The 19073-nt window shown below is 49.6% G+C and overlaps 1 protein-coding gene across 2 annotated transcripts in view; it reads left to right on the plus strand.

Moving 5' to 3' along the window:
- The window catches only part of CCM2 (CCM2 scaffold protein), a 41150-nt gene that overhangs the window by 19516 nt on the left and 2561 nt on the right, over window positions 1-19073 (plus strand). The window contains exons 3-7 of one of the 2 annotated variants that reach the window (XM_012537860.3): window positions 10546-10629; window positions 11330-11513; window positions 14935-15071; window positions 15954-16089; window positions 18757-18814. In XM_012537860.3, coding sequence (XP_012393314.1) covers window positions 10546-10629; window positions 11330-11513; window positions 14935-15071; window positions 15954-16089; window positions 18757-18814 — 599 coding nt within the window. The remainder of the gene's footprint in view (window positions 1-10545; window positions 10630-11329; window positions 11514-14934; window positions 15072-15953; window positions 16090-18756; window positions 18815-19073) is intronic. The other variant, XM_033411323.2, reaches the window with a different exon arrangement.

Consider the following 19073-nt stretch of genomic DNA (forward strand, 5'->3'; position numbering starts at 1 on the left):
AGCCTATATCTGCCACTGTGCCCTGTGTGAGCTTCTGCCAGTCCGTCTCATTTCTGTGCCAGTTTTCTTCTCTGTGGGCAGATGGTTGCCTGGCACAGCAGTAGGTGAACTGGCTCAGGCCTCTGCGTTTACTTTGCTTGCATTTGATAATCCCCAGAGTAACCTGCCTGCTTGGTTCCCCAGTCAGAGAGGGCATCTGCAAACAAAGACAGTTTGATTTCTTCCCTCCCGATCTTTACCTCCTATTTCCTTTTCTTGTCCTACTGCATTATCTAGGACTTCCAATACAGTATTGAAAAGCAGTGGTGAAGAGGGGACATCCTTTCCTTGTTCCTGGTCTTAGGCAATCTTAGAGCTTCTTACCGTTAAGTATTGATGTTAGCTGTAGGTTTTTTGTACATGTTCCTTATCAAGTTGAGGAAGTTACCCTCTATTTCTAGTTTGCTGAGAGTTTTTGTTATGAATATTAGAGATTGTCAAATGCTTTTTCTGCATCTATTGATGCCATATGACTTTTCTCTTTAGCCTGTTAAAGTGGTGGATCACATTAAATAATTTTTGAATGTAGAGTCAACTTTGCATACCTGGGATAAATCCCACTTGCTTTTGGTTTATAATTCTTTTTATACGTTGTTGGATTTGATTTGCTAATATTTTGTTGAGGATTTTTGTATCTATGTTTATGAGAAATATTGGTCTTTCCTTTCTTGTAGTATCTTTGGTTTTGATACTAAGGTAATGCTGCCTCAAAAAATGGGTTAGGAAGTGTTTTTCTCTTTTCATTTTCTGGAAGAGATTATAGAGAATTGATATAGTTTCTTCGTTAAATGTTGAGTAGAATTAACCAGTGAATCTGTCTGGGCCTGATACTTTCTGTTTTAGGAAGTTATTATTGATTCAATTTCTTTAATAGCTTATATGCCTATTCACATTATCAATTTCTCCTTATGTGAATTTTGGTAGATTGTGTCTTTCAAGGAATTCCACTGGTGGTCCGGTGGTTAGGACTCTGCGCTTCCACTGCAGGGGCCCTGGGTTCAATCCCTGGTCAGGGAACTAAGATCCTGCAAACTACACAGCGTGGCCAAAAAAGAAAGAATTCCGTTGGGATCTGAGAACATACTTCGTATGGTTTCTGTTCTTTTAAATTTGTTAAGGTGTGTTTTATGGCCCAGAATGTGCTCTGTTGTGGTGAATGTTCATGTGAGCTTAAGAAGAATGTGTATTCTGTTGAATGCTGTTGTTGGATGAAGTAGCCTGTTGATGTTAGTTATATGCAGTTGGTGGAAGATGTTGAGTTCACCTTTTTCCTTAATCATTTTCTGCCTGCTGGATCTGTCATTTTCTGTCCATTTCTGAGAGGGGGGTGTTGAAGTCTTCAGCTGTAATAGTGGATTCATCTGTTTCTCCCCGTAGTTCTATCTTTAAAGTCGGTTTCTTGTAGACAGCATATACTTGTGTCTTGAATTTTTTATCCAGTCTGACAGTTTTTGTCTTTTAATTGGTATATTCAGACGATTCACATTTAAAGTGATTATTGACATAGTTGGATTAATATTTACCGTATTTGTAATTGTTTTCTATTTGTTGCTCTTGTTCTTTGTTTTGTCTTCTACTCTATTTCTGCTTTATCTGGTTTTATTTGAGCATTTTTATAATTCCGTTGTTTCTCCTTTCTTAACATATTAGTGATACTTCTTGTTATTTTGTTTTTTATTATTTTATTTATTTTATTTTTGGCTCCTTTGGGTCTTCATTGCTGCCTACGGGCTTTTCTTTAGTTGGGGCAAGCAGGGGATACTCTTTGTTGCGGTGCGTGGGCGTCTCATTATGGTGGCTTCTCTTTTATTTATTTATTTATTTATTATACAGCAGGTTTTATTAGTTCTCTGTTTTATACATATTAGTGCATATATGTCAATCCCAATCTTCCAGTTCATCCCACCACCACCACCACCACCATCCATGCCCCCGCTTTCCCCACTTGGTGTCCATATGTTTGTTCTCTACACCTGTGTCTATTTCTGCCTTGCAAACTCGTTCATCTGTACCATTTTTCTAGATTCCACATATGCGTATATGCGTTAATGTACGATATTTGTTTTTCTCTTTCTGACTTATTTCACTCTGTATGACAGTCTCTAGGTCCATCCACGTCTCTGCAGATGACCGAATTTCGTTACTTTTTATGGCTGAGTAATATTCCTTTGTATATATATATGTACCACATCTTCTTTACCCATTCATCTGTTGATGGGCATTTAGGTTGTTTCCATGACCTGGCTATTGTAAATAGTGCTGCAATGAACAGTGGGGTGCATATGTTTTTTTTTTAGTTATGTTTTTCTCTGGGTATATGCCCAGTAGTGGGATTGCTGGGTCATATGGTAGTTCTATTTGTAGTTTTTTAAGGAACCTCCATACTGTTCTCAATAGTGGCTGTATCAATTTACATTCCCACCAGCAGTGCAAGAGGGTTCCCTGTTCTCCACACCCTCTTCAGCATTTGTTGTTTGTAGATGTTCTGATGATGCCCATTCTAACTGGTGTGAGATGATACCTTATTGTAGTTTTGATTTGCATTTCTCTAATGATTAGTGATGTTGAGCATCTTTTCATGTGTTTGTTGGCCATCTGTATGTCTTCTTTGGAGAAATGTCTACTTCGGTCTTCTGTCCACTTTTTTTTTTTTTTTTTTTGGTGGTACGCGGGCCTCTCACTGTTGTGGCCTCTCCTGTTGCGGAGCACGGGCTCCGGACGCGCAGGCTTAGCAGCCATGGCTCACGGGCCTAGCCGCTCCGCAGCATGTGGGATCTTCCCGGACCGGGGCACAAACCTGTGTCCCCTGCATCGGCAGGCGGACTCTCAACCACTGTGCCACCAGGGAAGCCCCTGCCCACTTTTTGATTAGGTTGTTTGTTTTTTTAATATTGAGCTGCATGAGCTGTTTATATATTTTGGAGATTAATCCTTTGTCAGTTGAGTTGTTTGTAAATATCTTCCCCCAGTCTGAGGATTGTCTTTTCATCTTGTTTACAGTTTCCTTGGCTGTGCAAAAGCTTTTAAGGTTCATTAGGTCCCATTTGTTTATTTTTGGTTTTATTTCCATTACTCCAGGAGGTGGGTCAAAAAAGATCTTGCTGTGATTTATGTCACAGAGTGTTCTTCCTATGTTTTCCTCTAAGAGTTTTATAGTGCCCAGTCTTACATTTAGGTCTGTAATCCATTTTGAGTTTATTTTTGTGTATGGTGTTAGGGAGTGTTCTGATTTCATTCTTTTACATGTAGCTGTCCAGTTTTCCCCACACCATTTATTGAAGATACTGTCTTTTCTCCATTGTATATCCTTGCCTCCTTTGTCGTAGATTAGTTGACCATAGGTGCGTGGGTTTATCTCTGGGCTTTCTATCCCGTTCCATTGTTCTATATTTCTGTTTTTGTGCCAGTACCATATTGTCTTGATGTCTGTAGCTTTGTAGTATAGTCTGAAGTCAGGGAGTCTGATTCCTCCAGCTCCATTTTTTTTCCTCGAGACTGCTTTGGCTATTCGGGGTCTTTTGTGTCTCCATACAAATTTTAAGATTTTTTGTTCTAGTTCTGTAAAAAATGCCATTGGTAATTTGCTAGGGATTGCATTGAATCTGTAGATTGCTTTGGGTAGTATGGTCATTTTCACAATGTTGATTCTTCCAATCCACGAACATGGTATATCTTCCCATCTGTTTGTGTCATCTTGGATTTCTTTCATCAGTGTCTTATAGTTTTCCGAGTACAGGTCTCTTACCTCTTTAGGTAGGTTTATTCCTAGGTATTTTATTCTTTTTGTTGCAGTGGTGAATGGGATTCTTTCCTTAATTTCTCTTTCTGATCTTTCGTTGTTAGTGTATAGGAATGCAAGAGATTTCTGTGCATTAATTTTGTATCCTGCAGCTTTACCAGATTCATTGATTAGCTCTAGTAGTTTTCTGATGGCATCTTTGGGATTATCTATGTATAATATCATGGCATTTGCAAACAGTGACAAGTTTTCCTTCTTCTTTTCCAATTAGTATTCCTTCCTTTTATTTCTTTTTTTTCTCTGATTGCCGTGGCTAGGACTTCCAAACCATGTTGAATAATAGTGGCGAGAGTGGACATCCTTGTCTTGTTCCTGATCTTAGAGGAAATACTTTCAGTTTTTCACCAATTGAGAATGATGTTTGCTGTGGGTTTGTTGTATGTGGCCTTTATTATGTTGAGGTAGGTTCCCTCTGTGCCCACTTTCTGGAGAGTTTTTATCATGAATGGGTGTTGAATTTTGTCAAAAGCTTTTCTGCATCTATTGAGATGATCATATGGTTTTTATTCTTCAATTTGTTAATATGGTGTATCACATTGATTGATTTGCATATATTGAAGAATCCTTGCATCTCTGGGATAAATCTCAGTAGATCATGGTGTATGAGGCTTTTAATGTGTTGTTGGATTCTGTTTGCTAGTATTTTTTTGAGAATTTTTGCATCTATATTCATCAGTGATATTGGTCTGTAATTTTCTTTTTTTGTAGTATCTTTGTCTGGTTTTGGTATCAGGGTGATGGTGGCCTTGTAGAATGAGTTTGGGAGTATTCCTTCTTCTGTAATTTTTTGGGAGAGTTTGAGAAGGATGGGTGTTAGCTCTTCTCTAAATGTTTGATAGAATTCACCTCTGAAGCCATCTGGTCCAGAACTTCTGTTTGTTGGAAGATTTTTAATCACAGTTCCAACTCCGTAACTTGTGATTGGTCTGTTCATACTTTTTGTTTCTTCTGGTTCAGTCTTGGAAGGTTATACCTTTCTAAGAATTTGTCCATTTCTTCCAGGCTGTCCATTTTATTGGTGTAGAGCTGCTTGTAGTAGTCTCTTAAGATCCTTTGTATTTCTGCAGTGTCCATGGTAACTTTTCTGTTTTCATTGCTAATTTTATTGATTTGAGTCCTTCCCTCTTTTTCTTGATGAGTCTGGCTAAAGGTTTATCAATTTTGTTTATCTTCTCAAAGAACCAGCTTTTAGTTTTATTGATCTTTGCTGTTGTTTTCTTTGTTTCTATTTCATTTATTTCTGCTCTGATCTTTATGATTTCTTTCCTTCTAATAACTTTGGGTTTTGTTTGTTCTTCTTTCTCTAGTTCCTTTAGGTGTAAGTTTAGATTGTTTGAGATTTTTCTTGTTTCCTGAGGGAGGCTTGTATTGCTATAAACTTCCCTCTTAGAACCGCTTTTGCTGCATCCCATAGGTTTTGGATCGTCATGTTTTCATTGTAATTTGTCTCTAGGTATTTTTTGGTTTCCTCTTTGATTTCTTCAGTGATGTCTTGGTTGTTTAATAATGTATTGTTTAGCCTCCATGTGTTTGTGTTCTTTACGTTTTTTCCCCTGTAATTGATTTCTAATCTCATAGCGTTGTGGTCGGAAAAGATGCTTGATATGATTTCAGTTTTCCTAAATTTACTGAGGCTTGATTTGTGACCCAAGATGTGATCTGTCCTGGAGAATGTTCCGTGTGCACTTGAGAAGAAAGTGTAATCTGATGTTTTTGGATGGAATGTCCTATAAATATCAGTTAAGTCTATCTGATCTACTGTGTCATTTAAAGCTTGTGTTTCCTTATTAATTTTCTGTGTGGATGATCTTTCCATTGGCGTAAGTGAGGTGTTAAAGTCCCCCACTATTATTGTGTTACTGTCGATTTCCTCTTTTATAGCTGTTAGCATTTGACTTATGTATTGAGGTACTCCTGTGTTGGGTGCATATATATTTATAATTGTTATATCTTCTTCTTGGATTGATCCCTTGATCATTATATAGTGTCCGTCCTTGTCTATTTTTTTTTTTTGCAGTACGCGGGCCTCTCACTGTTGTGGCCTCTCCTGTTGCGGAGCACAGGCTCTGGATGCGCAGGCTCCAGATGCGCAGGCCCAGTGGCCATGGCTCACGGGCCCAGCTGCTCCGCTGCATGTGGGATTCTCCCAGACTGGGGCACGAACCCACGTCCCCTGCATCGGCAGGCGGACTCCCAACCACTGCGCCACCAGGGAAGCCCCTTCCTTGTCTCTTGTAACATTCTTTATTTTAAAGTCTATTTTATCTGATATGAGCATTGCTACTCCAGCTTTTTTTAAATTTCCATTTGCATGGAATATCTTTTTCCATCCCCTCACTTTCAGTCTGTATGTATCCCTAGGTCTGAAGTGGGTCTCTGGTAGACAGCATATATATGGGTTTTGTGTTTGTATCCATTCAGCGAGCCTGTGTCTTTTGGTTGGAGCATTTAATCCATTCACATTTAAGGTAATTATTGATATGTATGTTCCTATTACCATTTTCTTAATTGTTATGGGTTTATTTTTCTAGGTCCTTTTCTTCTCTTGTGTTTCCCACTCAGAGAAGTTCCTTTAGCATTTGTTGTAGAGCTGGTTTGTTGGTGCTGAATTCTCTAGCTTTTGCTTGTCTGTAAAGCTTTTGATTTCTCCGTTGAATCTGAATGAGATCCTTTCTGGGTAGAGTAATATTGGTTGTAGGTTCTTCCCTTTCATCACTTTAAATATATCATGCCACTCCCTTCTGGCTTGTAGAGTTTCTGCTGAGAAATCAGCTGTTAACCTTATGGGAGTTCCCTTGTACGTTATTTGTTGTTTTTCCCTTGTTGTTTTTAATAATTTTTCTTTGTCTTTAATTTTTGTCAACTTGATTACTATGTATTTCGGCGTGTTTGTCCTTGGGTTTATCCTGCCTGGGACTCTCTGTGCTTCCTGGACTTGGGTGGCTATTTCCTTTCCCATGTTAGGGAAGTTTTCGACTATAATCTCTTCAAATATTTTCTCGGGTCCTTACTCTCTCTCTCCTTCTCCTGGGACCCTATAATGCGAATGTTGGTGCGTTTAATGTTGTCCCAGAGGTCTCTTAGGCTGTCTTCATTTCTTTTCATTCTTTTTTCTTTGTAATCTTCCATGGCAGTGAATTCCACCATTCTGTCTTCCAGGTCACTTATCTGTTCTTCCGCCTCAGTTATTCTGCTATTGATTCCTTCTAGTGTATTTTTCATTTCAGTTATTGTGTTCTTCATATCTGTTTGTTTGTTTTTTAATTCTTCTAGGTCTTTGTTAAACATTTCTTGCATCTTCTCGATCTTTGCCTCCATTCTTTTTCTGAAGTCCTGGATCATCTTCACTATCATTATTCTGAATTCTTTTTCTGGAAGGTTGCCTATCTCCACTTCATTTAGTTGTTTTTATGGGGTTTTATCTTGTTCCTTCGTCTGGTACGTAGCCCTCTACCTTTTCATTTTGTCTGTCTTTCTGTGAATGTGGTTTTCGTTCCACAGGCTGCAGGATTGTAGTTCTTCTTGCTTCTGCTGTCTGCCCTCTGGTGGATGAGGCTATCTAAGAGGCTTGTGCAAGCTTCCTGATGGGAGGGACTGGTGGTGGGTAGAGCTGACTGTTGCTCCGGTGGGCAGAGCTCAGTAAAACTTTAATCCACTTGTCTGCTGATAGGCGGGTCTGAGTTCCCTCCCTGTTGATTGTTTGTCCTGAGGTGACCCAGCACTGGTGCCTACAGACTCTTTGGTGGGGCTAATGGCAGACTCTGGGAGGGCTCATGCCAAGGAGCACGTCCCAGAACTTCTGCTGCCAGTGTCCTTGTCCCTGCAGTGAGCCACAGCTACCCCCTGCCTCTGCAGGAGACCCTCCAACACTGGCAGGTAGGTCTGGTTCAGTCTCCTATGGGGTCACTCCTCCTTCCCCTGGGTCCCAGTGCACACACTACTTTGTGTGTGCCCTCCAAGAGTGGAGTCTCTGTTTCCCCCAGTCCTGTCGAAGTCCTGAAATCAAATTCCGCTAGCCTTCAAAGTCTGATTCTCTGGGAATTCCACCTCCCATTGCTGGATCCCCAGGTTGGGAAGCCTGACGTGGAGCTCAGAACCTTCACTCCAGTGGGTGGTCTTCTGTGGCGTAAGTGTTCTCCAGTTTGTGAGTCACCTACCCAGCAGTTACGGGATTTGATTTTATTGTGATTGCGCCCCTCCTACCATCTCATTGCAGCTTCTCCTTCGTCTTTGGATGTGGGGTATCTTGTTTGGTGAGTTCCAGTGTCTTCCTGTCGATGATTTTTCAGCAGTTAGTTGTGATTCCGGTGCTCTCACAAGAGGGAGTGAGCGCATGTCCTTCTACTCCACCATCTTGAACCCTGTGGCTCTCAATTATACTTCTTTATGAATATTTTTAGTGGTTGCCCTAGGGTTTGCAATTTACATTTACAACTAATCTTAATCCGTTTTCCAATAACGCTACATTGCTTCACAGGTAGTGCATGCACCTTATAACCAAATTAATTACCCAGTACATCTTGCTACTTTTCTTTTGAACAGACTGTTACCTGTTAGATCGATTACAATAAGTAAAGTAGAAGGTATTATTTTACCTTCATTTATTTCTTCTCTCATGTTTTTTCCTTGATGTAGATCAATTTCTGACCAAATCATTTTCCTTCTCTCTGAATAAATTCTCTTAACATTTCCTGCCTGGTAATCATGAAATCTCCCAATTTTTGTTTGCCTGAGAAAGACTTTATTTCTCCTTCACTTTTGAAGGACAGTTCCACCAGACGTAGCATTGTAGGTTGGTGGGTTTTTCTTTCAGCACTGAGTGTTTCACTCTTCTCGTGCTTGCGTGGTTTCTGAAGAGAAGTTTGATATCGTCATCACCCCGGCTTCTCTGTAGGTAAGGTGCTATTTGGTGTTTTCCTGTTGCTTACTTCAGGGTTTTCTCTTGGTCTTTGATTTTTTTGCAATTTGAATATGATTTGTCTAGGTGTAGTTTTTGGTTTTGTTTTTTGTTTTGCTGTTTATCCTGCTTGATGTCCTCTGAGCTTCCTGGGTCTGTGGTTTGGTGTCTGACATTGAGGAAGTTCTTAGCCATTATTGCTTCAAGTATTTCTTGTGTTTCTTTCTCCCCTTCTTTTCCTGGTAGTCCCACTACACATTTGTTATACCTTTCGTAATTTTCTATTGTTGGATATTCTGTTCCTTTTTTTTGGTTTGTTTTTTCCCTTCTTTTCTTTTTTCTATTTCCTTTTCAGTTTGGGGAGTTTTTACTGACATATCTCCAAGCTGTGTCCATCTACTGGTGAACGAATCAAAAGCATTCTTCATTTCTGTTGTAATGTTTTTGGTTTTTAACATTTCCCATTGATTTTTTTCCTTAGAATATCCATCTCTTTGCGGACATCACCGATCAGTTCTTGCATCATGTTCACTTTATTAGAGCCCTTAGCATGTTAATCGTAGTTGTTTTAAATTCCTGGTCGGATAATTCCAAAATCTCTGCCATATCTGAGTCTGGTTCTGATGCTTGCCCTGTATGTTCAGTGTTCTTTGCCTATTACCATGCCTTATAATTTTTTGTTGAAAGCTGGGTATGGTGATTCAGGTAAAAGGAGCTGAGGTAAAGAGGCCTTCCTGCCTGGCCCCCAGAGTTTTGTCTCAAGCTTGTCCGTGCCCATGTCCAGCCCTTGGTCAGTCGCCTTCCGGTGCACCTCCCAGGCCGGCTCCTGTGGCTTCTCCCTGGGGGCTGTGATTCTCTGTCCCCCGTAGCTCTCTCCAGTTTTGGGGGCAGCAGTTTGCCCTGTGACCTTGTCCTCTAATGGATCTGAGAAGACATGTTGATTTTTCAGTTTGTTCAGCTCTTTTCTTGTGAGGACAGGAGTGATGACGTCGAACTGGAGACAGGAAGTCTGTTGTCACCCCGTTAACAGCGACCTTAAACATTCGAGTTAGTGAGAGGATGAGAAATGTTGGCTGTAAGAGAAATCAGTAACCCATTAAATCACATTTAAAAACTGTGTTAATTGGTGGAGATGTGACGTGAACACAGCTGACGCAGCACTGCGACTGCACCACACTCGGGGCCCTTTTCTTTGAGGTTGGTTAGCCAGGTGCTTCATGGCCTCGTGTCACTTCATTTCTCTGTGCTCATCACTCAGCTGCCTGACCCTTCGTGACTTAACACGTTTACTTTTAGCAGGTTGTGCAGAACCATTGTTTTCAGTTTCCGACCATGACCCGGAAACACAAGCCATCCTTGTCTGTCCTTTTATTTATTTTTCATTTTTATTTTTATCTTTTGGTCACACCATGTGCCTTGTGGGATCTTAGTTCCCCTATCAGAGATTGAACCAGGGCCCCCTGCAGTGGAAGCCTGGAGTCTTAACCACTGGCCCGCCAGGGAAGTCCCTTGTCTGTCCTTTTCGAATCCAGAGTCCACCAAACTAATTTTGAGGTGTCCTTTACAGGACTTTGATGACAACATTGATGCAGTCTGGTGGGAAGTGTGGGAGTGTTCTCCTCAGCCGGTAGAGATTTTGCTAAAAACTTGGAGCACGCCGCCTTGAGGAGGCCCCCACCGTGAGCTGGGGCGGCGGCCAGGGGGCCTGGTGGTGGGGATGCGCGAGGCTCTCGCAGTGCTCTGCTGGCGCGTGGTGGTGTTGGCTCATCTTCCCCTTCTCATGGCACTTTCTCTCTCCACCTTCTCTCAGTACTTAGGTCAGTTAACATCCATCCCAGGATACCTGAATCCCTCCAGTAGGACTGAAATCCTGCATTACATAGACAATGCAAAGGTAACCCCATCTGCCTGACTCTGTCCTCCTAACCCTCAGCCTGCTCCACCTCCCAGCCCTGACCTCTGACCCTCAGCCCGCTCCACCTCCCAGCCCTGACCTCTGACCCTCAGCCCGCTCCACCTCCCAGCCCTGACCTCTGACCCTCAGCCCGCTCCACCTCCCAGCCCTGACCTCTGACCCTCAGCCCGCTCCACCTCCCAGCCCTGACTTCTGAGCCTCAGCCCGCCCCACCTCCCAGCCCTGACCTCTGACCCTCAATTTGCTCCACCTCCTAACCCCAAGCTCTGACCCTTGTTCTCTGACACCAGCTCTTGGCCCTCTGACCTTGGGCCTTCATGGCCGTGAGGGACGACGCAGTCCCGTCATGTTAAGGGTGCACTTGGCCCTTGGCTATCAAGACTGTTCCTCAGTCTGAACATGAACTTTATTCTCCAGACTCGCTCCTGGTGCTTCTGAGCTGTTTCACAGTTCACGTTTTCGAGATATCCAAACCACATGCCACAGGTCTGAGTCTAAGGGCGGTTCCAGAAGGACCCCCACGTGGTTTGAACACAGCAGTGCCCTGGGGCGAACATGGCTGCACTCTGCTCATGAGTCAGCACTGGCTGTGTGGGCTGCGTGCGCCACACATGGTGCGGGGTCCCAGGGGAGCCCGTGGCCGGGCCCTGTGTTTCTGATGCCGTGTGGTTCCTTCCAGAGAGCCCACCAGCTCCCCGGACACCTGACCCAGGAGCATGACGCTGTGATCAGCCTGTCTGCCTACAACGTCAAGCTGGCCTGGAGGGACGGGGAGGACACCATCCTCAGGGTCCCCATCCATGACATCGCCGCCGTGTCCTACGTGCGGGATGACGCCTCACACCTGGTGGTCCTAAAGACAGGTATGGACCTGGGGAGTGGGGTCAGGAGGGTCCTTGGCAGGTGCCGACCACACCTCTGTCGTGAGGAGTGAGTCCGTGGATTTCACGGAGCTCTGGAGACAGTTTCTGCAGCGCTGGCTCAGCCACTGCTGCCCGCTGTGCCTGAGAGAAGCCCTCTGTCCAGAGAAGGGCAGTGACCCAGGAGGCTGTGAGGAACAGGTGCTGAGCTCAGCTACTGTCACTCAGCGCGGCCCCCGTCCGGGATGCTGACGTGGCCTCTGACACCCAGGCCTGGTAGAGCCCTGGGCGCAGGTGGCCCCACAGGGTGAGGGTGGGCCTCAGCTCAGCCCAGCCAACATTCGGCCCCTGCCTTTGGCCAGGCAGTCTTCCCAAAGCTGGGGGGGAGCAAAGATGAGACCAGACCAGCAAGGAGCTGTCTGCGAGACGTTCTCAGTGTGTCCGTGTAGGAGAATCAGAGAGAACCTTAAACCAGCCGTCAGCTCCCCTCGCCCAGCCCACTCCTCTCACCTGGCGATGAGGGTGCAGCGCTGCCTTACTTGGCACTGCCGGACAGGCTGCCCGGCAGGTCCAGAGCCCCGGCCTAAGTCCCCGAGAAATGAGGAGAGAAATCACAGTTTCACACATGCCGTGCCCTTCCCGGCGGGCAGTTCTCAGGTTGTCGCTGCAGCACGGACGCCGTCCTGGGCTCCTTTAGGCACTGGCGGCGGCTGGGTTGAGCCCCGGAGCTGCTCATTTCCAAAGGGCCGGTGGTGGGGCGTGAGGGTGGCCCACTGGACCGGCCTGGGTCGCACGCTGTGCTTCCGGCAGTGCAGAGTTGTATTTCTGCTTGAGGTCATTAGTTCACGGGGATCCGAGGGCTTTTTAAAAGCCAGGGCCCTGGTGAGCTTTTTCATTACTGACTCCTCGAGCTTCAAGGAGTTTCCCGTGCAAGGGCCCGTGAATCCGGTGGGGATGCTGCGGGTCCGTGTGCACAGGTAACTGGAGCGGTTTTTGCAGGTGGCTGCCAGGATTCCTACAGCCCCTCTCCTCTGTGTGGCTGTGGCTCAGCGTCCCCTCCGCAGTGTCACACACAGCACACACACACACTCACACTCCCCACACATGCTTGTAACACCCATGTACATCCTCGCACTCACTCACATGCACTCACGGGTCCCACACACTCACACACTCTCACTCATACTCGCTAGTTCACACGCACACGCACACACACTGCTGCTCTGTCATGCTGCACTGTGGAGCGAGGTCCCCTCTGTGCTCTGCTTGTTCCTCATTTCCCCGTATTCTGTTCAGTGAGCAGCTCCCGTTTAATGACAGGCATTATTTTAGGTTGAACAACATGAAGCTGCATTTTAATCTACAAAAATGACAATTGAAGGTGGCTCAAACTAGTAGAAAGCATGTGACATGAACGATCTCGTTTAATCTCCACAGTAAACCTGTCAGGATTCTGTTTACTTCCACTGCTGCTGCTGGACTAACTGGGAGCAGATGGTCACCCGGTGGGTGGGTGGTGGCCGGCTGGTTGAGGAACTGGCTGTGTAACTGCTTCCACCAGCGCTGCCCAGCGCCGTGGTAGCTGCCGTGCCCTGCCAGGGGACTGTCCCCGCAGGAGGCCCGAGGTCTGGGGCCTCCCTAGGGACCGAGCAATGAGGAGAGCACTCTGGCTGCAGGCCTACCGGCGTTTGGGCCGGTAGGAGGGGAGCCGGCCCCCGGGTTTCTTGTGTCCAGGACATTTCTCAGCGTTAACCATAGAGCAGAGTGCTAGGAAAACAGGTAACCGAGTTATTTCTAAGACAGGGGATGAGCTCCATAGGAGAAACTTCCCGAAAGATGAAAACCAGGGCCCTGGGCTTTGAGAGCTTTCAAGTTAAAGGAAGAGAATGAATTCCGTGTCCTGGAGCGGCCTCCTCATTCTAGCAGATGGCCCCGAAGGGAAGCCTCCAGACTGGGGGCCTCCTGGTCTCTCAGAGGCTCCTGTGCTCGTCAGGCGCGCTGTGTGTGAAGTGATGCACGTGGCCGTCCTCAGCACAGGTGCCGGCAGTGGCAGCTAACGCTAAGCGCCTACTACCCGCAGGCCGTCTGTGTGCCTCCTTCAGCCCGGGCTCTGCTGGCATTTGGGGCAACATGGGGTCAGGGGTAGGGGTCAGGTCTGGCTGCAGGAGGTTCCGTGTGGCAGGCAGAGCTCCGAGGACATGGAGACATCTCGTTAAAGGATGTTTCTGTGGATGTAGGAGAGTGGACAGTGGATCTGAACCGGGACCTGTGGGGACAGCCTGTAGGACTGTGGCTGGATGCAGCTGGGGGCTGGAGGTGGGCTTGCTTTGCATGGCTTTGGAGCCACATGCCTGCTTCCTTGAGAGCAGCCATGGGTGCGAGCCACAAAGCTACTAAAAATGTTCTAAAAAAGTAGAACGGAACAAGTGAAATCAACATTACTAACGTATTTCATTTAGCTCTTTATGTCCAGACATCATGTCAGCGAGGTCAGGGTAACAGTCGCTAGTGAGCGCTCACGCAGTCTTTTTTGTCCTGAGACCTTGTGGGTAGTTTCCACTTCGGGTAGCGCTCAGCACCTGTGGCCCGTGGGTCTGTGGGACGGTGCAGTCCGGGGTCTAACCGTGGGATTCATGGGGCTCAGCCTCCACACAGGGTGCGGCCAGCCCTGCCCCTCAGAGCCCTGGTCTTTGCAGGCCCATCCACCCCAAGCATGGCTGTTCCTGGTTGGGTTCCCGTCTCTCAGCTGTGTCTGAGCTTCGGGTGGTCTCCCTCCTGGGTGGGCTTGCGCTGAGCTACCCCGGCATCAGGGGAGCTCAGGCCTTCACCTCCACTTCCTGCTCCCAGGTGTGTCTGAGCATCTGCTCAGACAGGCCTGGAGCCCTGTTCCCGTAGAAGCTTCCCTGGGCCCCAGGCCCCCCTTCCCACTTCAGGAATTGCCCCTCGCGTCCCACAAGACCTTATGTGTGAGGAGGCGGTGTGTAGTGTTAGGAACACAGGCGGGGGCTCTCCCGTCTAGATCCCTACCTGGCTTCTGCCCCTCACGCACCCTCGGGCCTGGCGCTCTGCCCCCTGTGCCTCGTTTCCCCATCTCTTGTCAGGATTGTGTATTAACCTTGTCACTAGAACCCTGTGAATGCTTTCTTTTGTGTAGATCAAAAGCAGCTGAATATTAGCAGTTTCATATCTCAGCCTAAGATATTCGCACTGTCTTTGGTAAAGATGCTGGAAGGTCATGTAAGGTGATGGCTTTGAGTGGGCAGTGGCAGGGGAGTGAGGATGGGAGGGTGCTCTTGTGAAGGGAAGGTGACGATGGGGGTGTGCCTGGCTCGGCCTGTTCCCACCTGAGTCAGGTAGGGGCTGCCCAGAGCCTGCTGTTGAGCTCCCACACCTGCCCTAACCTGCCACGGTGTTGACTTTCCAGCCCAGGACCCCGGCATCTCCCCCAGCCAGAGTTTGTGTGCAGAAAGTTCCAGAGGCCTCACCGCAGGCTCCCTGTCAGAGAGTGGAGTGGGGCCTGTGGAGGCATGCTGCCTGGTGATCCTGGCCGTGGAGAGCAAGGTGAGCAGGGTTGGCAGCTGGTACCCAGGCCCTGCCCATGGCCTGCCCATGCCCCCCATATCCTGACCCAGCCCCACCTACAGCTTGCCCAGGCTCCACCCACACCAGAGCCAGCCCCGCCTATATCCTGATCCAGCCCCGCATACCACCTGACCCAGATCGCACCCCAGGTCCCACTGGCTCCCAGTCTGCTGGTTTGTTCTTCTCTTGGTGGGCCTCACCGCCCCCTTCCTCCATGCTGACGGGGGCCGTGGTCTGTACCCCAAGCTGTGCCCTTGGGGAAGATGCTTGGGAGCGGGGAGTTGGCCACCCAAGAGCCACCAGCCTCGGGGAGCCCCCTGATACCCTTCTGTTAAGCTTTCGCATTTGTGAGCCCAAAGCAGGGCCGCCCCACCTTAGGTAGCCTCTGATCAGCATTCCTCCTCCCCAGCCCTGCCCACCTGCCAGCTGGGAAGTTCTTCCTCGTGGGGCCGCCTCACTGGCCTGTCCCCACTGGAAGCTCCTGCAGACACTGTCCCGTGTCCCAGGGGCAGAGCCGCCCCAGATGGGACGCTGAGTTAACGGCACACGCGTGAAACACTTGTGCGGTGTCAGGAGTGCCGTCCGCGTGACCTGGCACGGGTGCTGTTCCCTCCCTGCCCCTTTCCCGTGGCTGGGACAGGAGTGGGGAAACGGTGCTGGCTGGAAGCGCAGTGGAGGAGGAGGGCCGGCAGCTGACGCACTTGCGGGTCCAGCCAGCTTCCTGGGTGTGGGCTGGTGTCCTTGCGGCGCCGTTGGGCAGTGGGAGGCGTCAGGCCCTCGGTGCAGGTGTTTGTTCTGCATCTGAGGTGTCGAACGCCCGGAAGCGGCCCAGGAAGCCTCCGCATTGTCCTCCGTTGGCAGGTCGCCGCGGAAGAGCTGTGCTCCCTGCTCGGCCAGGTCTTCCAGATCGTGTACACGGAGTCCACCATCGACTTCCTGGACAGAGCCATATTTGACGGGGCCTCGACACCCACCCACCACCTGTCCCTTCACAGTGGTACGTGAGCAGGAGGGCCCTGCCGCCCCTTCCCACCGGGGCTCACTCTGCCGCGAGCTCTTCCCAGGACAACACCCGGGCAGCCTTGTTGTGCGGTGGCCCTGTGGCCACCGTCCCGGGGGGTTTGAGCCGACGCCCTTTGTTCCCAGACTTCACTGTTCGTGTTAATCTGCAAGTTTAATCAAGGCACACGTGTTCCCCCCGCTCCCTGCTTTAGGCCACCTGGTGGCTTCCTGCGTAACTTTGGGGGCCAGGAACACTTTTTCTGGAACCACGCCTGGCCAAAGTCACTTTACCAAACTTAGAACCCAGGGCCGGGCGGGGCTCCCAGCGCTGGGGCTGAGAGTGGGTATGGGGCCCCTTCCAAGACGAGGCCTGCCCGGGGCGGGGTGGGGGGCAGTGGCAGGAAGAGCAAGGGGCCCGAAGGCGGTGTAGCCGGACCAGCGCTCAGAGCCGCTTCCTCCGTGTGGGCACCTGGGGAGCGTTTTCCGGAATCTGTGAGCACGCACAAGATGCGTCATTTGCGTGGGAGCCCACTTGAGCTCAGTCTTCTGAACACCAAGAGCATCCACTTTTCAAATGCTTAGTATACCGAGGACCCGTGGCTTCTGTCAGTCAGGTGAACAGAGAGAGAGGTATCGGAGGCAGCGCAGCGGTAGCCTCCGTGGCAGGCAGCCTGGTCTTTCTGTGGAGAGTCCAGCCCTGCGCGCCCCCGGCGGCTCACGTGTCTCCACGAACAGCGCAGAACCCTTTGCGTGCTGACGAAGCTGAGGGCGCTTTCTGAGGAAGGGCTGGCTCTCTCACCTTCTCCTTGTCTCGCCGTTCATGCTGGAGCTGCCCCAGCACTGCAGAGACAGCCCGGCGAGCCCGGCAGCCTGTCCTCGCGGGCAGGTGGGGAGGTTGAGGCCCAGAGGCCTGCGGCTTCCGCAGTGGGTAGCAGGTGGTTCATTGAGCTCTATTTAAACGTTCAGCATTGAGATTTCCAGTAGTGGTTTTTTTTGAATAAGCTTTTTTACTAAAAAGTACACAGATCATAATTATACAATTAAATGAGTTTTCACGAAGTAAACACAGGATGTTCAGCCTACCCGCGTGGGCTTCCTTCCTGCCGGCCTCCTCTCTGCGTGGGTGTCCTTTGTCCCCCAGCCCTCAGGTCTCCCTCTGGGGTCCAGGCACACCTGCACTCACACCACGTGTGCCCATGCACCCATCGCATACATCACACACACAGCACACGTACGTACGTCACGTCACACGCGTGCACACACTCCACACAGCACACACGCTCACATCCTCACAGACACTTCACGCCCACGAGCGTGCACACTAGACACTCAGAGCATACGCACTCCCCATGCGCACACACTCAGACACGCGTCCTCTGCTGGTTTCTGCCTCAGGGCCTCCTTGCCGGGTCAGTTCTCGCCTGCTGCTGTGACAGGTCACCACGACTGAGCAGCTTCAGCCACACAGACTTACTGGTCTCTCACGGTTCTGTAGGTTCGAGTCCACCGTGGGCCTCACTAGCTCAAATCAGGGTGCGGGCCAGCGGCCTTCCTCCTGAGACTCCGGGGAGAAGCTGCTTCCTGCCTTTTCCAGCTTCCCGCGGCCTTCCTCCCTCCACGGTCACAGCCATGGTGGCATCTCTGACCTCCTGTTGTTGCAGCTCCGTCCGGCCCCTCCCCGTCCACACCAGAGGGCCCAGGGCACACGTCGAGCCCCCTCAGATAGCCCAGGGCGTCTTCCTGTCTCAGGGTCAGCTGCCCAGCAACCTCCAGCCCCGTTGCCACGTCACCTGGCACGTGCACCTGGGGTTTGGACGGGGGCATCTTGGGGCCATTATTGTGCTCACTGCACACTCCCCTCCTACTGCCAGAAACGTCCTCTTTCTCTTCCTGTCCCCTCCCCACTCCCACGTTTTCTGATCCCTTTTCTCTTAAAGCTTCACTTGCTGGGTGTGATGGTGCCTCGGCGTCCCTTCTCGTCTGTGTCACATGGACCTTAGGTCATCTCTTTGGTGTTGCCCAAGTAGCTGCTGTGTACCAGGTCCTTTGCTGGTCTGAGGGTCTCAGGCACCCTGAGGCCCCGTGTCTGTCCTCGGGGAGCAGCCGTCCACGTGTGGAGCCGCCGTCCACATGTGGAGCCTGGCTGGGTCCAGGTTGGGGCTCAGACCTGCCAGCTCTGATCGTGGCTTCTGCCCTCACCAGCTGTGTGGCATGGGGCAAGTTGCATAACCTCTCTGATTCAGTTGCTCATCTAAAAGTTGGAGCAGTGGTGATGCCTGCTGGGATCAGAGAAGACAAAGTAGCGCAGCCCCTAGGACGCTGCCGGGCGTGGTACCACATCTACCAGTGGTGCTTCTCTTGTCCTGGCCATTGGGGGCCCTCTCCAGCCCTGCCACGTGCCACATCCTCTGAGGACCAGAGCATTGTCCCGCCTCCTGCCCAGCCCTGCAGCAGATGGTGCATCTCACAAGACCCCCAGGAGGAGCAGGCACGGGTGCAGCCCGAGGGGTGCACCCCAGGGGCCTGGCCGGCTCTGCCCATGAAGGCCTGCAGGCTCCCCACCGCCAGGGCTCTGCATCTCCTGCTTAGAGCTTGGACACTGGACTCAGTGCCCCCTCCCTCACGTAACCAGAAGTTTCTGTGTTCTGCACTTTCTGCACAGACGACTCTTCCACAAAGGTGGACATGAAGGAGTCCTATGAGACAGAAGCCAGCACTTTGTGAGTACCCCGCCCTGGTGGTGCCAGTATGGCTGCCTGGCTCCACCCTCCTCGTCGGTATCCCTCCCCTTGCCCCCGCCCCCTTCAGGAGCCTTCCAGTGAGTGGGCTCCCCAGGGTCACACCAGTGACATCATCACTCCACTGAGACCCTGCTAGGCTGAGGGTCCCTTCTGGGTCCTTCCCTGCACGTGTCTTTCTCTATCCGGCCCGAGCCCCTCCCTCCATGACAGGCCCCCTCCTCCTCTCAGACCCTGGCCC

This window comes from Orcinus orca, chromosome 9 (assembly GCF_937001465.1).
Source record: "Orcinus orca chromosome 9, mOrcOrc1.1, whole genome shotgun sequence".
Taxonomy (NCBI): Eukaryota; Metazoa; Chordata; class Mammalia; order Artiodactyla; family Delphinidae; genus Orcinus; species Orcinus orca.